Source organism: Mauremys reevesii, linkage group 2 (assembly GCF_016161935.1).
Source record: "Mauremys reevesii isolate NIE-2019 linkage group 2, ASM1616193v1, whole genome shotgun sequence".
Lineage (NCBI taxonomy): Eukaryota > Metazoa > Chordata > Testudines > Geoemydidae > Mauremys > Mauremys reevesii.
The window spans coordinates 280227404-280247089 of record NC_052624.1 but is presented as its reverse complement, the minus strand read 5'-3'; the positions used below and the strand labels follow the sequence as shown (position 1 = coordinate 280247089).

The 19686-nt window shown below is 44.4% G+C and overlaps 1 protein-coding gene across 9 annotated transcripts in view; it reads left to right on the top strand.

Annotated features, from left to right (window-relative positions):
- The window catches only part of TSNARE1 (t-SNARE domain containing 1), a 667577-nt gene that overhangs the window by 521526 nt on the left and 126365 nt on the right, over positions 1-19686 (top strand). Inside the window, exon 14 of one of the 9 annotated variants that reach the window (XM_039525407.1) lies at positions 173-240. The exons of the other annotated variants lie outside the window; for them this stretch is intronic. Coding sequence (XP_039381341.1) covers positions 173-202 — 30 coding nt within the window. The 3' untranslated portion in view covers positions 203-240. Of the gene's footprint in view, positions 1-172; positions 241-19686 lie in introns of those variants that run through there. 9 annotated transcript variants of the gene reach the window in all.

Genomic DNA, 19686 nt, shown 5'->3' with positions numbered 1-19686 from the left:
TTGTAACATTCCAGCTGTAGTTCTTCCTTGCACCTGTAGGTACATAGTGTCAGTTTGGAAGCACTACTAATAATACAGGGCCATGCAAAATGTTTGAGTGATACTCACTGCCATGTACCTTTTGTTTTTTCTTTTCTCCCTTTAAATATTATAAATTACATGCAACTCTAAGAAGCAAGAGCCTGGTTTTCTGAAGAGCTGAGCTCCCATTGTGTTCGGCAGGAGGTGTGGCTGCTCGGTACAGTATTTCTGAAAACTAGATTCTAAATGTTCAACATGTTGAGTGTGTATTTAACAGCTAGGGTTTCCCTTTTTCTGATGCAACAGGCACCCCATCATCCTCCCTTCTTCTGTTCCCATCCTCTCCATGCTCCTAACACATTGAAGCCATCTCCTATCTCCCTTACCTTCACATATCTCCTCCATCCATTATCTGCCAGGCCATACGCTTCACGTGGAACACGTTCTGTGAGCTTGTGTGTCAGTACCCTATGCTCTCAACCTTTCAATCCTTCCTTGAGAGCCGCTTCTGACTCAGTACCTACAATAAATTAGCCTACTAGTAATGATTAGCTAGAGGGGCTACTGGTAATGGATTGTATATACAAAATGGAGAAAAACTCAGTTGGTGTAAACTGGTGCAGTTCCATTGACTTCAGCTGAGTTTCTCTCATTTACTCAAGATGAGAATTTTGCTGAATAAAAAGCCCATGAAACTATCTAGGCATGTGCTAACCATTATCTTAAATGCTTGGTTCGTGTGCTCCATCCTCTTCTCCATTCTGTCATCTTCATTATGTCCTCCCCACTGATTCCTAGTTGTAGGCATAGGCTAAGAACTGGCAGTGAGGTCCCTGTAAGAGTGCAGGCCCAGGATATGTAAGAGATTCTGGTAGGACTACCCTACTTCCACCTCCACACTGTCACAGCCCCTCCTCAATCCTGGGCACAGCACCCCACCAGCCTGACAAACCGTGGTAATTTCTGTGTGATAATAAACCGGAATCTGATTGGTTCCCTACGGGCTAATCATGTAACCCCTATTTACATAGATGAGAATCTTTCAGCACAATGATTGGGCAGAATATTTGGCCTGAGGATGTGACTTTAGCCAACAAAGTCTGGAAAGTAAACGGTTCAGACAAATCTATATCCTTAGATTCCACCCAAATAGGCCCTGGTATTGCAGTGTAGGACATTGCCTACCCCTGGGGCTGCAGTACATCAGCACCAACAATGGGAGAGCTAAGCAGCATGTGTGTGTGTGTGAGAGAGAGAGAGAGAGAGAGAGACACACACACACCGTGTCTCAGTGTAGCACCAAGAATGCAGAAATAATAATAATTAACCTAATATAAACTGTTCTCTTATCTTGGCTACTGCCACCCCAGTTCCAGTTCACCAGACACCAGCACATAAAGAATGCTTTTGCCAACGTCCTACATGTACAAAGAAGTGAGCCCAAACTATGCCCATCTCTAGACACCTCCTCATTCATTTCCAGAGCCAGTTTCATATGACCCTTCTGGGTTTTAAAACCTTCTATGGACTGACTCCGCCCTCCATCACACACTTTCTCTCTCGCTGATTGTTTAGCGTTGGCCTCCTCTGTCACTTCCCAGAGTACTTCGTCTGCTGGTGGGAGAGCCATCTCCTCTACAGCTCGTGCACTTACCACATTTGTTCTGTCTCATTTCAAACCTCAGCTGAAAACTGCTCATCTCTCCCTTGCCTGCTAATTTTTCCCTTCCTCTGCTCTTATTTAACTCTGTAATGGTATTATTTAATTCTAAAGCATGTCAGGGGCACAGTTGGTTTGAAAGACTCTATATCAAATAAAGTACTGTACTAGGTAGGCAATTTGTCATTGTACTACTAATGCTAATGGGCATTTTACATCTGGTTGGTCTCAGTCACTGAAAACAGACTGCGTTATTAAACCTCTCTTTTTATTAAGATTAAATGGCATGTTTGTTTACTCCACTGTAGAAATGCGAAGAAGCTAAATTCTCTCTCTTTTTTCATGCCTGTGGGTAGAGATTTGTGGACATAGCGTACACACGCACACACAAATTATTGAATAATATAAAAATCTTCCCTAATAAGCCCTGAGATCCCTATCTGGCAAAGGCTGTAATGTCACACAGGGACTAATTGACAAGTTTTAAGGAAAGAGAGAGGTTCTGGAGAATGAAAACCAACATCTATGAGCCATAATTGGGCAAATTAATAGCTACTTGAAATCGCTTCTTTGGTTAGTATCCCATGCAATGGCAGAGAATGTGGCAGAGTTTAACTTTGAGCTGCTTTTTGCAAAATCATTTTTCCCCCTCAGCTTTGTGCGTGCATTGACAATGGATCATCCTTCATCACATCAATGGCAATTTTAGCATTCAAAGGCAAAGCCTTCAGCTTCATTAATTCCAGATAGGTGGGATTTATAGAGTTTTAACCTTTCCCTTTGTTTGTTGCTGAGGTTACAACAATAGTAATTTGCATTTATACGGCAGTTTTATCTGAGGACTTTATTGCTATCAAACAAGGAGTCAATGATGAAGCCAGCAATGGAACCCGGGAGTTCTGGCTTCCAGTCCCACCTCCTTTGAGTTAAGCTCTTTATTTACCTCTTTTTCTTCCCACCTTTTGGTCACTTTTATACATCACTGGCTACATTCCTGCACTCACTGATGAGAGGAGACATTATGGAGGCTTCTCCAAAACATATCTGCTTCTCTGAGGTCTGCTACCAGTGGAGGTATGAGTCACCTTGTGTATGTCTGCAGTGCAAAGAGAAACCCACAGTACTGAGTCTCAGAGCCTGGTCAATTGACTTGAGCTTGCAGGGCTTGGGCTGTGGGGCAAAAAATACCAGTGTAGATGTTCTCACTTGAGCTGGAGCCGGGGATCTCAGACCCTTCCCACTCGCCAGGTTTTGAGCCAAGGCTCCAGCCCATGCTGGAGCACTACATTATTGTTTTTATCCTCATGGCCTGAACCCCCCGTGCCCAAGTCTGCTGACACAGGCTCTGAGACTCAATTCTGCAGGGTTTTTTTTATCAGTGTAGACACACCACTTGTGCCCATAGTAGAATGCATGTGTGAGCCCTATTGGTAGAAGATCTAGAGGAACAGAACTGTCTGCTCCATCTACTGGGAAGGGGGCAAGCCAGTCTTGGCCATCTTCATTTACATAAGTTATAATGTCATTTACCCATAATTCCACCTACCAAATCTTGTATTTTTTTTTGAATTTGGTTTGCTGTGTAAACATGAGAATAGATTATAATCATGACTGTATTCATGAAGGGCAGCGGAATTGTGTGGGTTATGCCCTGGACGAGGGGTACTAGGTGTAACAGCAATGGACTTTGGATGGGTAATAAGCTCTGGCTCAGCAAAGACAATGGAAAGGGCTTTGTTCTGGAGATGAGGAGCCCTATCCCAGGCAGCAGGAACTTCTTCTGCTTTAGGTTCCCTACCTGGAGTCTCTGCATCCTGTGGGGTGGGTGTGAGTGGAATCTGCAAGACTGGACCAGGTAGACCTATAGCAGTGGTCGAGCAGAGCTCACTGCACAGCAAGACAGAAGTGGTGGTGGCAATGGAGTTGAAATCACAGACTGGTAGTTGCACCGCAAAGTGGGATTTGGTTGAGCAGTTCTGTCTGGATTGAAGCAAATCAGCAGAAGAGAGGCACCCTGGACACCTCTGATTACCACTGAGTCTACCTCCCACTCTTGAATTTGTAACTATTGAATTGATAGCAAACGAAGATGAAGCTTGGGGCTTTAACTTTAGGCATCTGAATCCCTATGTAAGCACCTAAGTGAAAGTCGCTGCAATCTCAAAAGTGCTGAGCACCTGCAGCTCCTATTGACCTCAGTGGAAACAGCAGGCATTCATCACATTTGAAAAGCAGGCCACTTTTATTTAAGTGCCTGAATATGGATTTAGGTGTCTAGCTGTAGGCAGCCAATTTAGACAGCATTGGCCTTGATGCCGTTAGATTATAGGCCCTGATCCCACTCACACTAAATTCAATGGCAAAAGTGCTATTAGTGTCAGAAGTGCAGGACCAGGCAGATAATTTTGCGGCTATGTTTCACAGTGTGTCTTTAGCATGCATGGATATGTATCGCTCTTAAATGTGTCATAGGAGGAAACTCATCTTGCTCTATGAATACCATAAAAATATAATGAGAATTACAAAGGAAAAATGAATCAAACTTTTATGTAAACTAAAGGCAACAGTGCAAAGACTATTCCCTTAATTCATGCCACAATGTCCTGGGAAAAATTAACATGGCATTTTGATTCTTCAACTAAAGGAATTTAACTGTTTTCCAATGGCTGCAGAAAATTCAGGGCTCATAAAGATAATTAAGTGTTGTAGAGACAATGGTCCATTTTTGACCCAGAGGAAGGAAATAATAATGAGGATATTTTAATAAAAACACCCCCTGAAGATTGTTTGAACTTTAAAATATAAGGGAAACAATTTAGCGATTAGGCTAAACAGACTTTACAAATCTATACTAATTTGGATTTGTTAAATTAGCCACTGGAGGGCTTGCACAATGTTCCTTGGATGCGAGAGAAATATAAAAGCTAATGTATTAAATATTTGAATACAGGGGGCCAGGTTTCTGCTACAGTCAGACCTCTTTGTGTTGATCTGGCAGTGCAAAGGGTCTAGAAAGCAACTGGCTTTTCCTAGCTAGGGATTCCCTCATTGTGGAGGGATAGGGTGACCATATGTCCCATTTTGGCCGGGACAGTCCCTTTTTTAAGCCCTGTCATGGCCATCCTGACTTTTTTTGGCAAAAGCGGACATTTCTCCCATTTGCTTCTGCCAGCTGATCAAGTTGGGAAAAGCAAACAGGACAAATGCCCACTTTTGTCAAAAAAAAGGGGGGTGCAGAGGAATGGTGGGGGGGGGCAAGCAGCAATGCCAGCCCTGTTTGGGGGGAAGGCAGGGCTTGGGCAGGAGGCAGGCAGGGCTCGAGCAAGCAGTGATGCTAGCCCCAGCCTCATATGGTGATGGGGGGAAGGTTCTGGAGTGAGTGGCTCGGGCCAGCCCCTCCTGGGGAGGGCACCTTGGGCGAGCAACTCAAGTCAGCCCCAGGCAGGGGTGGGGAGAGGGCTCTGGCTAGTCTCACACAATGTCCCATTTTGCCTTTGGGAAATATGGTCACCTGATGGAGGGAGTCCCCAGTTGGCATAGATCTGGCATGGTTGGCTCCATGTCCACCCCTCTCCCCCACATTCCCACAGCCCCTGGCATAGGGGCGGGTGTTGGAGCAAGAACAGCCTGGCCAGAGCTGTACTCCAGCTATCCTCAGGTGTAGGTTTGCCCCTTGGGGAGCCATACTTCTGCATCATAGACCAGAGTACCCTTCAGTTTTCTGTAAATTATGCCAGAGCTGGGATAGAACCGGTACAGAATTAGGAAGCTGCAACTGGCTCCTTTGTGTCCCTCCATTCTCCGTGAATGACGGGTGCAGCTGAGAGGGATGTGTAGTTTTCAAACCAAGCTTGCTCCCTAGTTTATGCTTAGATATAATTGCAGGCAAAATTATAATGGAAATCAGACATGACTTACTGTGCTTCGTTTCTTCAAAAACAACCCGAGGAAAATGAATCCAGTCTCTACTCGGTGATGGGGAAGGGGGCATCTGGGAGCTGGTTATGGCTCCCTGATTGAGTCCCAGTCTGTCCTGTCATGAATTAGAGCATCCAAGGAGCTTATGCAACTGGCATAAAATCCCTAAGAGACCTCATGTCAGTAGAGAATCAGTGTAGCAGAGCTATGCTCTGCCATTCCTCGGCCCACCCCTTCCCCCTGGAACACCCTCTATGGTGGGCTGGGTGGCTGGTGCAGGAGCCATCCTTCCGGAAGAGGAATTCTCCACTGGCTATTTCTAATATATGGGAGCTCTGGACCCAAAAACCTCCCTACCTTTTAACTGTAAATGGCTCTAGATACCATAATTATAGCAAACAAACAAAAATATGTATCATAGCATGGGGTAAATAAGTACAGTTTGTGCCTGAGCCGATACATTTTCAGGGTGGTTTTGCCAAGCTGGGTTTTCAGATAGGTGATGTTCAGACCTGACCCTGCTTCCACAGAAGCAAACACAAAGGTTCAAACCCTGAGGGATGCTGAGCATCCTTATCTCCTGCCGAAGTCGCTGTGGGGGAGGTGGATTTGGTACCCACAGGATGAAGTTCCAATGCTTGGTGTTGTGAGGTCCACACACCGACCATTCCCCATCAGCCAGGGGCCTGTTTAGACATTAACATTATTGCTTGGCATTCTACAGGACACAAATGGCTGGTCTTCAAACCCTTATTGTAACTCTCATCAAGGCTGTGCTTCCGACTTAACGCACTGTGCTAAACACAATTTATGGGAATATTTTTTCCTCAATAGCTTTTTGTGGAGTGTGTGCAACTTATTCTGCAGACTGCTGGTTTTCTAATTTATTATCATCCATTTTGTGGTCTGCATTTTAAATTCCTTTAAGTGCTGGCAGCTGAGGAACAAATTTGAGAGAGATCACTAGTCAGTCCCAATTCCCTGGTGCGGTGTCTGTGGGCTGTTTATAAGTCACTAACTTCCACCCCAGAGGCTGCGGCATTTCAGGAGTAAGTAGAGTAATTGCATTCTCTGTTGATCTGTTTAAATTTATGATGTGCTCTGGGATTCTAATGTATGTAAGGCTTTATGTCGTTGCTGTTTATTTTATAACCGCCCCCTGCAGGCTCCAGCTGAGATCAGGGTCTCATTGTGCTAGGCACCACACAAACCCATGGAAAGAAGCAGAGCTTGCATTCTAAACAAACGTGTCAGACAAAAGGTCAGAGGGTAAACAGAGGCACATGGCAAGTCAGATCACCTCATATGTTCATGCATCAGGCCAGTGACAGAGCCTGATCTCCTAATTCCTCCTCTAGTTCCCTATCCACTGGACTATGCTGACTACTTAAATGTCAGCCAGGCTTTAAGGATGATATTCTAACCTTATCTCACTCACATTGTGCACAGGTACTTCACTTCATATGGTCCAGTAGATCACCTGCTATTCAGCAAATCTGGCAGTTCCTAGGTGCAATGAGCCTGAGTATAAGACAGAATTTCAGTTTTAACTCCACAATTCCCTAATATAGTGACTTTTACTCACATATTGCTGGACACCAAGTCAGGAGAAGAAAGTGGCAGTTGGAAGAGGGGTGTCAGGAATGGAACCCATCACTGGGAATTGAAAGAAGGCATCAGTGGGAGGAGTGAAACATTGGTGAACCACGGGGAGAAGGGAGAGAGTCTCTATGATTTGTGTCAGAGAGTGGAATGCACCAGTGTCCCAGGAAGGGATGCTAAGCGAGATGGTTAGATCCAGGCCTATGATTGCAACTAAAACTGAAAGGAGAGGGGAAAGACAGGAGATGGAAAGGAGACACACATGGAGGTAGGAGACCCATTGATTTGATGGTAATAATATTCCAGGATCTTATCCACAGGGGTGATACTAGCATGTAAAGAGTGAACTTTCACCAGCAGCACGAGTAGCACTGCTGGAATTGCAAGATGACAGTCTGAGGATGTGAAACATGCAGCCGATAAGTCAAAGCACACTTTGAAGTGACTTTTGGACTCTGACCTCCCTTTTGGGATCTCTGTTGGCAGTTGGGCATCTAGATCTCTTGGGCAGCTTTGAAAATGTCAGCCAAAATGATGTAAGATGTAAGATAAACATTGATGTAAGATTAATATTGCACAGAAGATATAATGGAACCCTTCTGGGAATCATTTCAAGCCATCGCTGTAGCCGAACCTATGTATCTATAAGGAGATTCTCTTTTTCACCAAGGAATCAATATCTTTCCCTAAAGTTAATCTTCTCTGTCCAGTACTAGTGACCAGAAGGACAATGCTAAACATTTCCATATCAGGGCAGCGAAAAGGTGAATACCAACAACTCTGTACACAGCAAAATACTCAAGCAGTGACTTCAAGACTCCACAGAGAAGTCCTGTGCTTTTAATCTATTCCTCAGGCCCTTCCTAATGATGAGGTGTGAAATGGCTGGGGACGGTCACAAATTTTCTGGAAATGCTCCATTTTTAACTGTGAAAACTTTCTTGTGCAAAGACTGTCCACTCTACATCCACTTGCTGGGCCTCACACTGAAGCACTGAGCATACACATAGGTCATGAGCTGCACTGAGAAGAAGATGTAATGTAGTATGATGGAAGTGAAGACTGTGATTCGGGAGTCCTGTGTTCCCATTCCCTGACAGTGGCCAATGCCATCTAACCTCGGTGTGCTGCAATGTTCCCATCTGGGGAAATAACATCCTATTCTCAGGAGTGTTGTGAATGAGGCTTAGTTAATTTAAGTTTATAGGTTGGGATTTTCAAAGCAGCCTGCTGGAGTTAGGCACCAGTTCTCATTAACATGGATGCCTAAATCCTTTAGACTTCTTTGAAAATTCCCAACTTTTACAGGCTTTGGGATCCTAGAACAAAAGGGGCTATTAAAGTACAAAGCATTGCAATAATTTTATTATTTTAATCTTCACTTAGCACAGAAAAAAATGAAATGGTTCTTTAGTTTCTCAGCCACCTTACTTACTATTTTAAACATGTAAATACCTCCATTTATATCCCAGATTTTTACAAGCAATAAAAGTTATTTTATTCCTGAATTCTTGCAAGTTCCAGTCAATGCATCCCTCAGCAGGTTTTAATTCCACCATGTCAATGGAACGTGGATAATTTGAGGACTATTTTACATTTATAGCATCATAAAGGATGTTCACAGTAAAGGACTTAATTCAGCATTCGTCATAAAAATTTAAGAAAATAATTTGCATAAAAACTCTGCATGCTCCTGTATTTTGAGTGAAAGGAGGACACAGACAAGCATATTGCAAGGGAAAAAGTGCATGGAGGAAGATATTTATAGGTCTTGAGAAGAGCAAATAGTGGGACAATCGTGCCTTCCTATGAAACACAGAGGGCAAGCTGCCCATCTGTGGCACTGAGCATATATTTTGTCTTCTTTGTATGCCTGAGTATTTTGTTGTTGTTCAGAGCCAAGAGAGTGCCCAGATGGCTCCTCAGTTGGTTTTGTTCAGAACACTTCAGCTACGTGCAACTGGGGAATAGCAGCTTGACTGGACAAGGATCAGAGGGGGTTCTGGAGGTTTCTTATGCCATAGCTATTGTAGTCAAGACTTCCTGTAGTAGTGGAAGTTGGGGTCTGCTGGTACACAGGAATTTGTGAGCAGCTGCTCAACCAAGGGCTATAACCTCTTCAGATTTCACAAGCTAAAGTTCTTTCACCTGATCCAAAGTCCAGTGAAGTCAATAAGAGTCTCTTAAGAAGTGCTGAATGTCTCATATAAGATCCTGGGACCTCTTCGCCTTGGAGGAAGCACTCTATGCCTCACAGGATCAGGCCCAAAGCAAAAGTAGGACAAGACAAAGATGGGGAGAAACCAAGGTGTTGGAGAAAGTGGTCATTCAGTCTGTGACACTGTCGGCGTCAACACTCCAGCATGGTGTGAGTGCTGCTGAAGATGCTTGCCCAGATCTTCCCCTGGTGTAAAGCATTGTAGCTCCATTGACATTAGTGGAGATATGTAAATTTGCACCCGTGATGGTCTGGCTTGCTGTCTTTCTGATATTGTGGTCCTGACCATTTGTGGTCCTTTTAGACTTCATAAGAATCTTCACATCTTTCACAAGAATATGGAAGTTTAATCCTGGCTTTCTAGTCAAATTCCAGTCTGCTTAGCCATATTTACATTTCTTTGTTACGACTTTGTCCTTTTTCCATTTGGAAAAATATATATATTTATTTCAAAGGAGATGAAGTGAGCAGGATTCTTTTGCTTTTGTTTTGATTATTTCCCTTTTCACACTCCCATCATTCATGATGCCTGGCCTGAGTCAAGTGTTAGGCAATTGGAGGGTGATTTTTGAAAGGCACGAACGGGAGCTAGGTGCCTATCAGATGCCCTTTTGCCTTTGAATATCTCACTCAAGATGGTATGGTATTGCAGATCATCTTGATATCCTACCTGTTCAAATCCTGTTTTAGTTCTCAGTGCCTCAGTTCTTCCTTTTTAAATTTAGGTACTAAAGTATGCCTTCTCCCATCCTCTGAGACCTCACCCGTCCTCCAAGAGTTCTCAAAGATAATTCCTAACAGTTCTGAGATTGCTTCAGTTAGTTCCTTAAGTATCCTAGGATGAATTTCATCAGGTCCTGCTGACACCGCCACTGTGACACTTCCCGGTGTGTCCAGGGGTATGAGGCACCTCGCTACCACCTGCCCTTAGCATGAAGAAGGTTTGTCTGCTCCTGCTATGGGTCAGGTCCCTGACTCCACCACCCATGGGCATCATAAGAACTCCCCTCTCGGCTTGCACAGGCTCTGCTGTCCTTCTCCAGGTTAGCGATAGGCACACTCCAACCCCAAGCCTCTGAGCATTTCCGTGGTGTGTCCAGGCCTTGATCCACTGGACATTCACGGTATTTGCAGATTTGCTGCTCCCAAAGAAGCTGTGCACTCCAGTTTACCAGTCCCACATCAGATCTCAGCTCTGCTTAACACAGTACTTAGATATGTTTATAATAAAAATAAGCCAAAGTTTATTTAACAAAGAGAAGAGATTCAAAGGATGGCAAGTAGTAATAATGGAAACAAATGGTTACATCTAAAATAAAATCTTAACACACATTCTAAAACGAATTTTTGTTCAACTAAAGCTCACCCCAAAGACCTTTCAGAATCTTTCAGCCAGGGCTGGCTGATATCCTTTCTTCATGAAACAAAACATGTGGCCAGCTTGTCCCCCAATAAAGGATACTTGTCTATGTTCTTACAACCCCAGACACAGTGCACTCGGTTTATAAGAATCACTGATATAAGAATCAACCGCATATAGTGATCAAAACCACTGGGACAAAATCATTCCTATACTAAAATACTCCATTTATAAGAATCAAATCATCCATGACCGATGTGATTCTTATAACCGGAGTGCACTGTATATTAAAACAGTCCTTTGATCTTTATTCATAAACTGGCCATCCTCCTGCTGTGTGTTCCTTTCTGTCAATTTTACAGTCTTGATTAGCTGGTGGCTCCCTATGCAAATAGATTTGCATTGTGAGATACACAATGACCATACAGAAATATAAGAGTCTACTACCTTTTCCCTGAACAGAACCTGTCCAAGGTACATCAAATCCTGATAACCTGCCTTTAACTTCAAAGCTTAAAGAACATAATTTTCAGTATAGGTACTGTGACAGGGTCAGGCCAGATGGCTACAGGAGAGTGATCGAAGGCAGATATATTAGCCCCAGCTTAAGTAGGTCCCGTTTCCCTGGGTAAGGTAACAGGGAATGTTCCAGAACAATCAGGAACTTTCTGGAAACAATTAAAGCAGACAGGCTGATTAGAACACCTGCAGCCAATCAAGAAGCTACTAGAATCAATTAAGGCAGGCTAATCAGGGCACCTGGGTTTAAAAAGGAGCTCACTTCAGTTTGTGATGCGCATGTGAAGAGCTTGGGAGCAAGAGGCGCAAGGAGCTGAGAGTGAGAGGGTGTGCTGCTGGAGGACTGAGGAGTACAAGCGTTAACAGACATCAGGAGGAAGGTCCTGTGGTGAGGCTACAGAAGGTGTTAGGAGGAGGCCATGGGGAAGTAGCCCAGGGAATTGTAGCTGTCGTGTAGCTGTTCCAGAAGGCACTCTAGGCAGCTGCAGCCCACAGGGCCCTGGGCTGGAACCCGGGGTAGAGGGCGGGCCCGCGTTCCCCCCAAAACCTCCCAACTCCTGATCCAACACAGGAAGATCTCTGAGGCTAGCAAAATCCGCCAGTAAGTGCAGGACCCATCAAGGTAGAGGAGGAACTTTGTCACAGTACATAACTTCTTAAATATCCGTACATGCAATTTGCAATGATGATGATGACCAGTGGGCTGTTGGCTCTCTGTAGAGACCTTATGTGCTCCTTTGGTGAATTATTGTGCACATACTTCACCTGGGGATCTCTGTAATATTCTGTGTCCCCCTTGCCCTTTGCCAGTTGGTCACACCCTTTGGTATAAAAGGGCACGGTATATATGTAGGCTACTGCATTGTTACTACTGCTGTAACAGGTAAGATTGACAATCTGCAGTATGTAGTGCCTGAGATGGGACTCTGATTTGTGGATGCTTAACAAACTGGGGCATTAGCATCCCATCCCCAGATCCTCCTCATGCAGAATGGGGTCTCTTGTCTCAAGCCATCTGCACAGCTGCAACCACCAGTCTGCTCGGGCTATTTTTGCTACTCTCTGTACCTGAGATTCCTGAGTGCAAAAATGAATTCACATATTGCAAGTAAAAGGGAAAAAAATAACCCCAAAACCTGAAGGACAGTTGTGTGTTTCGTATGCTCTGCTGATTCTTAAGGCATTGTTAAAAATTTAGTGCTGAACATAGCAAGCTTAGTTTGCTTTACAATGCACGCTACCCTCTTTTATATACCACAGCAATTTTGTATTTGGAAATTGAAATGATGCTCATTTGGGGGATCGTTTCACACCAGGCCTGGCACTTTATCGGCTTTGAAACCCAGTGCCCTTTAATGTGCATATTGTCGACGGCATAATGAGGAAACCTAGAGAGAGTCCCAGCTTGGACATAACACTGGGGATGAGAGCTACTAATTTGAATCAAAATACACAATAGGGGCAGCAGTGGATAGTGAAGTGCTGCCTAAGTAAATAGTAATTTGGGTGACCCAGATTAAAACCTTTAGAAGTATTTCCAGCAGAGCATATAGCAGTAATGTCTCCCATTACGACGAGTCACTAAACAATGCTGGATGTACTGTAGAACCTTGCTAGCCAGCAATGTCTATCCATGACCCGATGATCCCTGCAGTTGGGTATGTGAGAAATGTGCCCTTCCACCCACAAGTAGCTTGGATGACCAACAGGGCTCTGCAAGGCCTGCCCACCCAGCTCTGCCAACGGGATCAGAACCCATCTTAACATCTCCACGGTCTCTTACACCCAGCTCTCCCTGTTCACCTTCTCCCTGTCTTCCTGAATCTTCCCAATCCCTTGCTCTCTCTCCCCTCTCTTTGACCCTCACATGACTATGTCCATCTACCCGCTCTCTCTCCCAACCCGTCAGTCTCTCTCCTGACTTGTCTCCATCCCAACTCCCTCTCTCTATCTTTCTTTCCCACTCCACTGAATCATTCCAGAGTAGCATAAAATAGTAAAAATATTCAAAACGAAGAACTACAGCAGTCATCTTTGGGCCAGCTGAATACCACAATACCCAACCTTCATTGCTTGCTTCCACAGATAACAGAGCAAGCCATCAGCTTGGATAAGATCACTTTTGGGGGGGTTTATCATGTTTTACTCCCATTCATCTTATTAATATTGCAGCTGTCACACCCTATATGCTCATGTGTTAGCTTTACCCCGGTGCACCGCATTGTGTTGATCCCTTTATTATTTGAATCAAAGTTTGGTCTTGTGATATTTTCCATCCCTGTTGAAATGGAGAGAATGAAATTGCAACAGAAAGTGCACACACACAAATTGTTAATATTTGACCTCTGGAGCGAACTCATTTTCACGGCCCCCGGGGTATTCGTAGACATTGTTTCTTTGTGTGTTACTTTGGCTGTAATACTCCAGCATTTCCCCGTGGGCTCCTCTAAGTGATCTCAAGTGCGCAGTAATAGTCTTTTTCCTTCGGCTGTCATGAGTATAGCACACAATTAGTCACAGCATTCCCGTTGGGTGATGGTATTCTTTTATTTACACACACACACACACACACACACACACCCCTCTTACAAGGAAGAGGGTTTGTTTCTCTGCTTCAGTATGAAATAGAGAAGGCTGCTGCTGCAGCACTGGGGATTTAACAGATGGGGAATATTAAACCTTCACATATATGTTTTTCAGAGTGTAAAAGGATTGATTACCACAGAGCCAGGCACTAAAAACTGTTTTTCATACAAAGCATGTTGTGCGGTTGGTTCCTTCGCGGTGGTAAAAAGCATAGATGACTTTGACTCACTGGCTGTCTATTTGCATCGTCCTTGGTGGTGAATGCCCTGATGGACAATTAAAAGATTGCAGCGCCTGGAAGTTGATATTTAAATAACCACTCCAAAACATCATAAAAACAGCACCCAAAATTCAGCCGCTACCCTAAGGGCTAAGTCCTGGGCTGGACTGCATTAGTGATCGAGGGTGGAACGAGGGCGTGGGGTGTGATCATCCAACCCCCGCCCCCCGAGGCAGTACTACTGAGTAAACCCTGCCCTGTCCTCTGGGTCAGAGCGGTCCCTTTTGCAGCAGATCAGGGGAGCGTGACCAAGGAACACACCCAGTTCAAAAGGGGCTCCTACTCAGCAGTGCACAATGAGGATTTGAAAGGGGTGGGTGGATGCACTTCTGTGTGACTCCCTCAGCTGTTTCTGTCCTTCTGGGGATGGAGGAGGAAGGAGGCAGGAAAGACTGTTACTGCTTGGAGAGTGAAGTACTATTAGCCAGGATGGGCAGAGATGGTGTCCCTAGCCTCTGTTTGCCAGAGGCTGGGAGTGGGTGGCAGGGGATGGATCACTTGATGATTCCCTGTTCTGTTCATTCCTCTGGGGCACCTGGCATTGGCCGCTGTCAGAAGACAGGATACTGACCTAGATGGACCTTTGGTCTTACCCAGTGTGGCCATTCTTATGTTCTTATTAGACATGTAGCAACTTCCGGGCTTCACTGCACCATGAGTAGAGCTGGGGCAGCATTCCGTTTCCCACAAGCCTCAGGCCCAGCGTAGGGTTTGGCCGTGTGACAGAAAGCTGGCTGGGTTTGAGGGTGCCTCTAGCCTACCATCAAGCTGGTGAGCCCTACCTGGGGGACACTGCCCCTGCAGAGATGCCCTGCACTGCACATCCCCACTGATCACCATAGGGAATCAAACTCAAATGAAACTATCTGCAGCTAGATCGGTATGAGGGCCATCTAGAATTGAACATTCCAGTCCTAATCTCTTGTCAGTCAAAGAAATTGTCCTATACCATAGACAATCCATGATGGACAACCTCTTCAATGCAGTCAGCAGTCAGCCTCACTGGTCAGACGCTCTATGCCCCTCTCAGCTTGGCTCCTGGCACATGGCCCTTCATGATCCAGCTTCCTCAGCAAATCACCAGCGCCTCCTCTTTTCACTTCCTTCTCTACCCGTCTTCCAACCGCCTCCTCTCCAGTGGATTCTCAGCCCCCTCCCCAGCAGAAGCTGCCTGTGTGCCCAGGTCAGCATTCTGTGCTGCTGCATCACAGCTGCAGGTCCTAGCCTTCTTGGTCGAAACTGCAGCAGATGCTAGTGCCAGGGCTACAACACAGGACCTGCACCCTCTGTGTTACAAGCTACCCCACAGAGAAGAGCAAAGCGCGAGTAGCATCTCCACCATTCCTGGCCATGCAGGAGAACGTGCTGCGTCTCCTTCAGAGGCACATCAGCGGGACTATTCCCTCTGTTCGCCTGTAACCTGTAACAGGCATCAAGTCCAGTAGTAGCAATTACTGGTAGTTCCAGAACTCATTCTTTCCTTGGTTAAGCTCTTGTTTTTCTAACCAGCCCCTTTTTCTCCCTCTCCACCGTTCCTCCACTTTCCAGTCTTTCTCAAGATCTGTATGTATCTTGGTTTTGCCTATATATGAAGCTTGTTGCTTTCTGATTCCCATTGGACGCGTGGAACCGATGTCCCTTTCCGAGGGATTTATCAGCAATTATAAATAAATCAGTACAAATAGATTTCCAGGGACCTTCAATTATGCACACTAGCTTGGCATTAATGAGATGTAGGATCAAATTTAAATCCATCTGATTCGAAATTTAGGGCCAGAAAGGCTTGACTAAATCCACAACTTTGCAGATTGTATTTGAAGCCGACATGCTAGGTCCTATGAAGCAGGCTGTATACAGGCAAAATTCCTGACGACTTTAGTGGGAGTGTTGCCTGAGTTAGGATCACAGGGTCAGATCACTGGTGGATGAGGACAAAGAAGTTCTAAAAGGAATATTGATTCAAGTGAATCACAGGGGAACACTAACATCAAATGCCACCTTATGGGGATGGAGGATGGGCTCAGCGCAAGAACTCTGGTTACCCATCAAAGCAGCAAAACCAGCATATGCTCTGTAGAGAGGTAACAGTCTACCCGGTCCTATTGCATTTCCCACATGGCCTAGAAAACTGACACCTCATGGTGAAATCAGACACCACCAGTACCATCTCATTCATGAATCCATAGAGGGAAACCATCTAGAAACCTAGCTGCTACTCCAAGGGGAAGTGGAATGACTATGAACCATATTTACACAAGGCACAAAACTGTGAATGCATCCTGGATTAGTCAGAGATCATTGCATCAGGGAGAGTGGTTGCTGAGTTCTGCATTTGTCAGAGGGAATCCTGCATTAAGGCATTCCTGAATAGGGACTAGCAGCCTAGCACAGAGAAGCAGCCTTCCCTTATAACCAAAGTGGTATAAAAATATCTAAAGAGAAAAAGCCCTGATCATTCTGGTAAATGTGCAGTGGCTCACAGGACCCATGTTCTCCAAACTAGTACATCCAATTCCATGTACTCTTTACACATGCCTCCAGGGAAATATTTATGCCCTCTAAACCCATTTCTGCATAGGAATTTGAAATGTCTGAATGGCCACTGAATGGGAGTTATTGAAAAGGACAGGCTATTCCGACAAGAATACCTTTTATATGTAAAAAAAAAGAAAGAATCCTGTGTGGCACATAGACTAGAGCAACTTTTTGGGTGAATACCCACTCTTCAGATGTATTCACCTTCAGATCATTGTGCAAAACCAAGCTCATGCTGCACTGTGCAGTTATTCTCAGAAGGTTTTTACAGATCAGACCCTAACACGGCAGACACCTTTTATATGGTTTGCATCAAGGGACCACTCCACTTCTAAGGCTTACTCTGATGCCTGGAATTGAGCCATCTGCTCATGCACACGCTCCACATTACTCCCAACCTCCAGTTCCTCAAGGATGGCCTCTCCATGAGATTGAAATCAATATCCAAGTCACAGGTGGCAGCGTTTTCCCTCCTCTGCGGGCCATATCCTATTAACCAGCATCAGTAGAAATGCCAGCTCAAGAGAGAGAGACGTTTTGTCTCCCCTGTCAATTTTCTCTTCTTTGAGAAAGGTATGTCCACTGCTGCATGCCACCATCCATGCTGGTGGTCCTACTCTCAGAGCGATGCTGGATAACTGGGATATGCTTCATAAACTGTTACATTTGTCATGTCTTGGCTGAGTTTATGGAGCCATATGTGACTCGATTACCTACATACCGTACGCAGAGAGAGAAACAACAGATTTATTACTAAGCGGTCTATGATGTCTGTGGGAATGATGGCCATTTACTCCAGCTCTGGATTTGGCCCAGAGTATTTAACTGCATTTGAGGTTAAAAGTTAACAGTTTGTTCTTACTGTAGCTTTGGCAGAGGAAGTGAGCAAGCTCTCATGTATCTACTCTGTCAACAGTTTCAGCTGGTTTTCTCATGACCAATAAGAGGCCCCAACCCATTTGCAAGATCAAATGTGTGTGCCTGTCTCACAGAAGAGAAAGTGGCCAACTAGGGTGACCAGATGTCCCGATTTTATAGGGACAGTCCCGATTTTTGGGTCTTTTTCTTATATAGGCTTCTATTATCCCAACCCCTGTCCCAGTTTTTCACATTTGCTGTCTGGTCACCCTATGGCCGACACACCAACATGTTTCTTTCAGTGTATGTGTTAACATAGAAATTATCATTCAAAAGGGTATTGCACGTCCAAAGCAATCATCATCTCCAGAAAATTAAATGATGTGATAACCTTTCATTCCAGAGCATTCTAAAGTGCTCTCTTTACGGGGCCATAGTTGTCAATGTGGCTGCCTGTTACTTGCCTAATTCTCTCACAGAGGTGCCCAAATTGGCAGGGTGGTGTAGACATGGTTAGATTTTATTATTGACAGTTGGTTTTAATTAGTGAAGACAATCTGAGATCAGCTGCTAACAGAGCTTTGTAATTGCTTGGTGGTGGTGGGTTGTGCTGAATTTTTTGGCTGCCTTAGAGTCTTTCGTGCTCATTGGTAATAGAAAGTAAGTGATAACAAGTGGCCAAGGCCTAGTGTGAGGGAATCCTTCCAAGTTAGGAGAATTTGTAATGAGCAGTTTGTATTTGATCCATATTCTGTACCTTGCTCTTGAAAAAAAAATAGTCTTTAAAAGGCTCCATGCACCACTTAACCCAGGAACTGGCAGAGGATGAAAATACAACATACTGTAGGAAAAATTGCAAATTTCAGATTACTCTGTGAAGAGCGTAGGCGCACTCTCTCTCTTTCTCTCTCTCTCTCTCCCATTACTTGGCTTCTCACTATTTTTAATAACCATTTAATATCAACCAATGAGCAGAATCCTGTCCTTTCTTGCATGGGTGCATTGTGGGAAAGGGATCTCAAGGGATCTCTTCCGCACCCCATCCCAAGCAGGAGTAAAGCAGAATGGAAACCTAATTTTTCTCTTCACTGCATTAGCATCATGTAATGTGGGCTCCCGCTCTGTGTTGGAAGGCTTAGCCCAGGCATGACTGAGGTGCCTGTAGTGTAGCACAATGCTTTATCCTTCTCTGTGTGTCCCAAGACGTGATGGATTTCCACACGATGATGGTTATCTGCAGGCTAGGAGACTTACAAGCACTGCCTGTCCTCAAGGAGTTACACCCAGCTCTCCACTTACCAGGTGATGCAACGTATTCTTCGTGGCTTCAAGCCCTGTTAAGACTGTTGACCCTCCAGTCGGTGTTTCCATAGGAGGGAATCATCTGGGCCATGATTTGAAAAGTACATTAAGATCTTAGAAAGAAAGGTGTCCTGTTGTAAATATATGGTGGTGCTATTATTCTTTAACTAGAACTTCAAGCTAATTTGTAAAGTTCAGCTTCCTTCACATGGTTTCCAACAGCAGTTGTCTGTTACAAAGATCTTAGAATTTGAAGGAGCCCATGGGCCTTAAATATATTGTTATGATCTGCTAATCTGAGCGCTCCATTTTTAATGAAACTCACTGCTATTAGAAGCAGAGAGCTTGTAGCACTGGCAGTCTCACTTACCTTATTTAACCTTCTGCAGCCATCCAGGAGTTTAGCCTCCAAGAAGAATATCTAAGTACAAAATCTTTTTCCAACTCACTGACTTGATGGAGAGCATTTTATTGACATTATCTGCACTGTATCTTCAGGGAAAGGTACAGAGTCTATAAATGGAGAGGTTTGTGAAATTCATGTCCAGGAATCAAAGAAGCAAACAGCAAAGTAAAGTATTCTTGACAGGGCCGCCTTCTATTTTCTGAACTGAAAAATACTTTCTTTTTTATCAATGCAAATGAATATATCTGGGAATTTTGACCAAGACCTAAATCAACCTCAACTAGTCTTTCACTGAAGTAGATTTTATCATGCAAAGCTCACTTATGTTCAGAACATTAGCTTGTGATGGGATTAAATATAAGATCACAGTTCAGAACAAACATATTTTGCATGAGAAATAGCTTAGTTTATTTCATCCTTG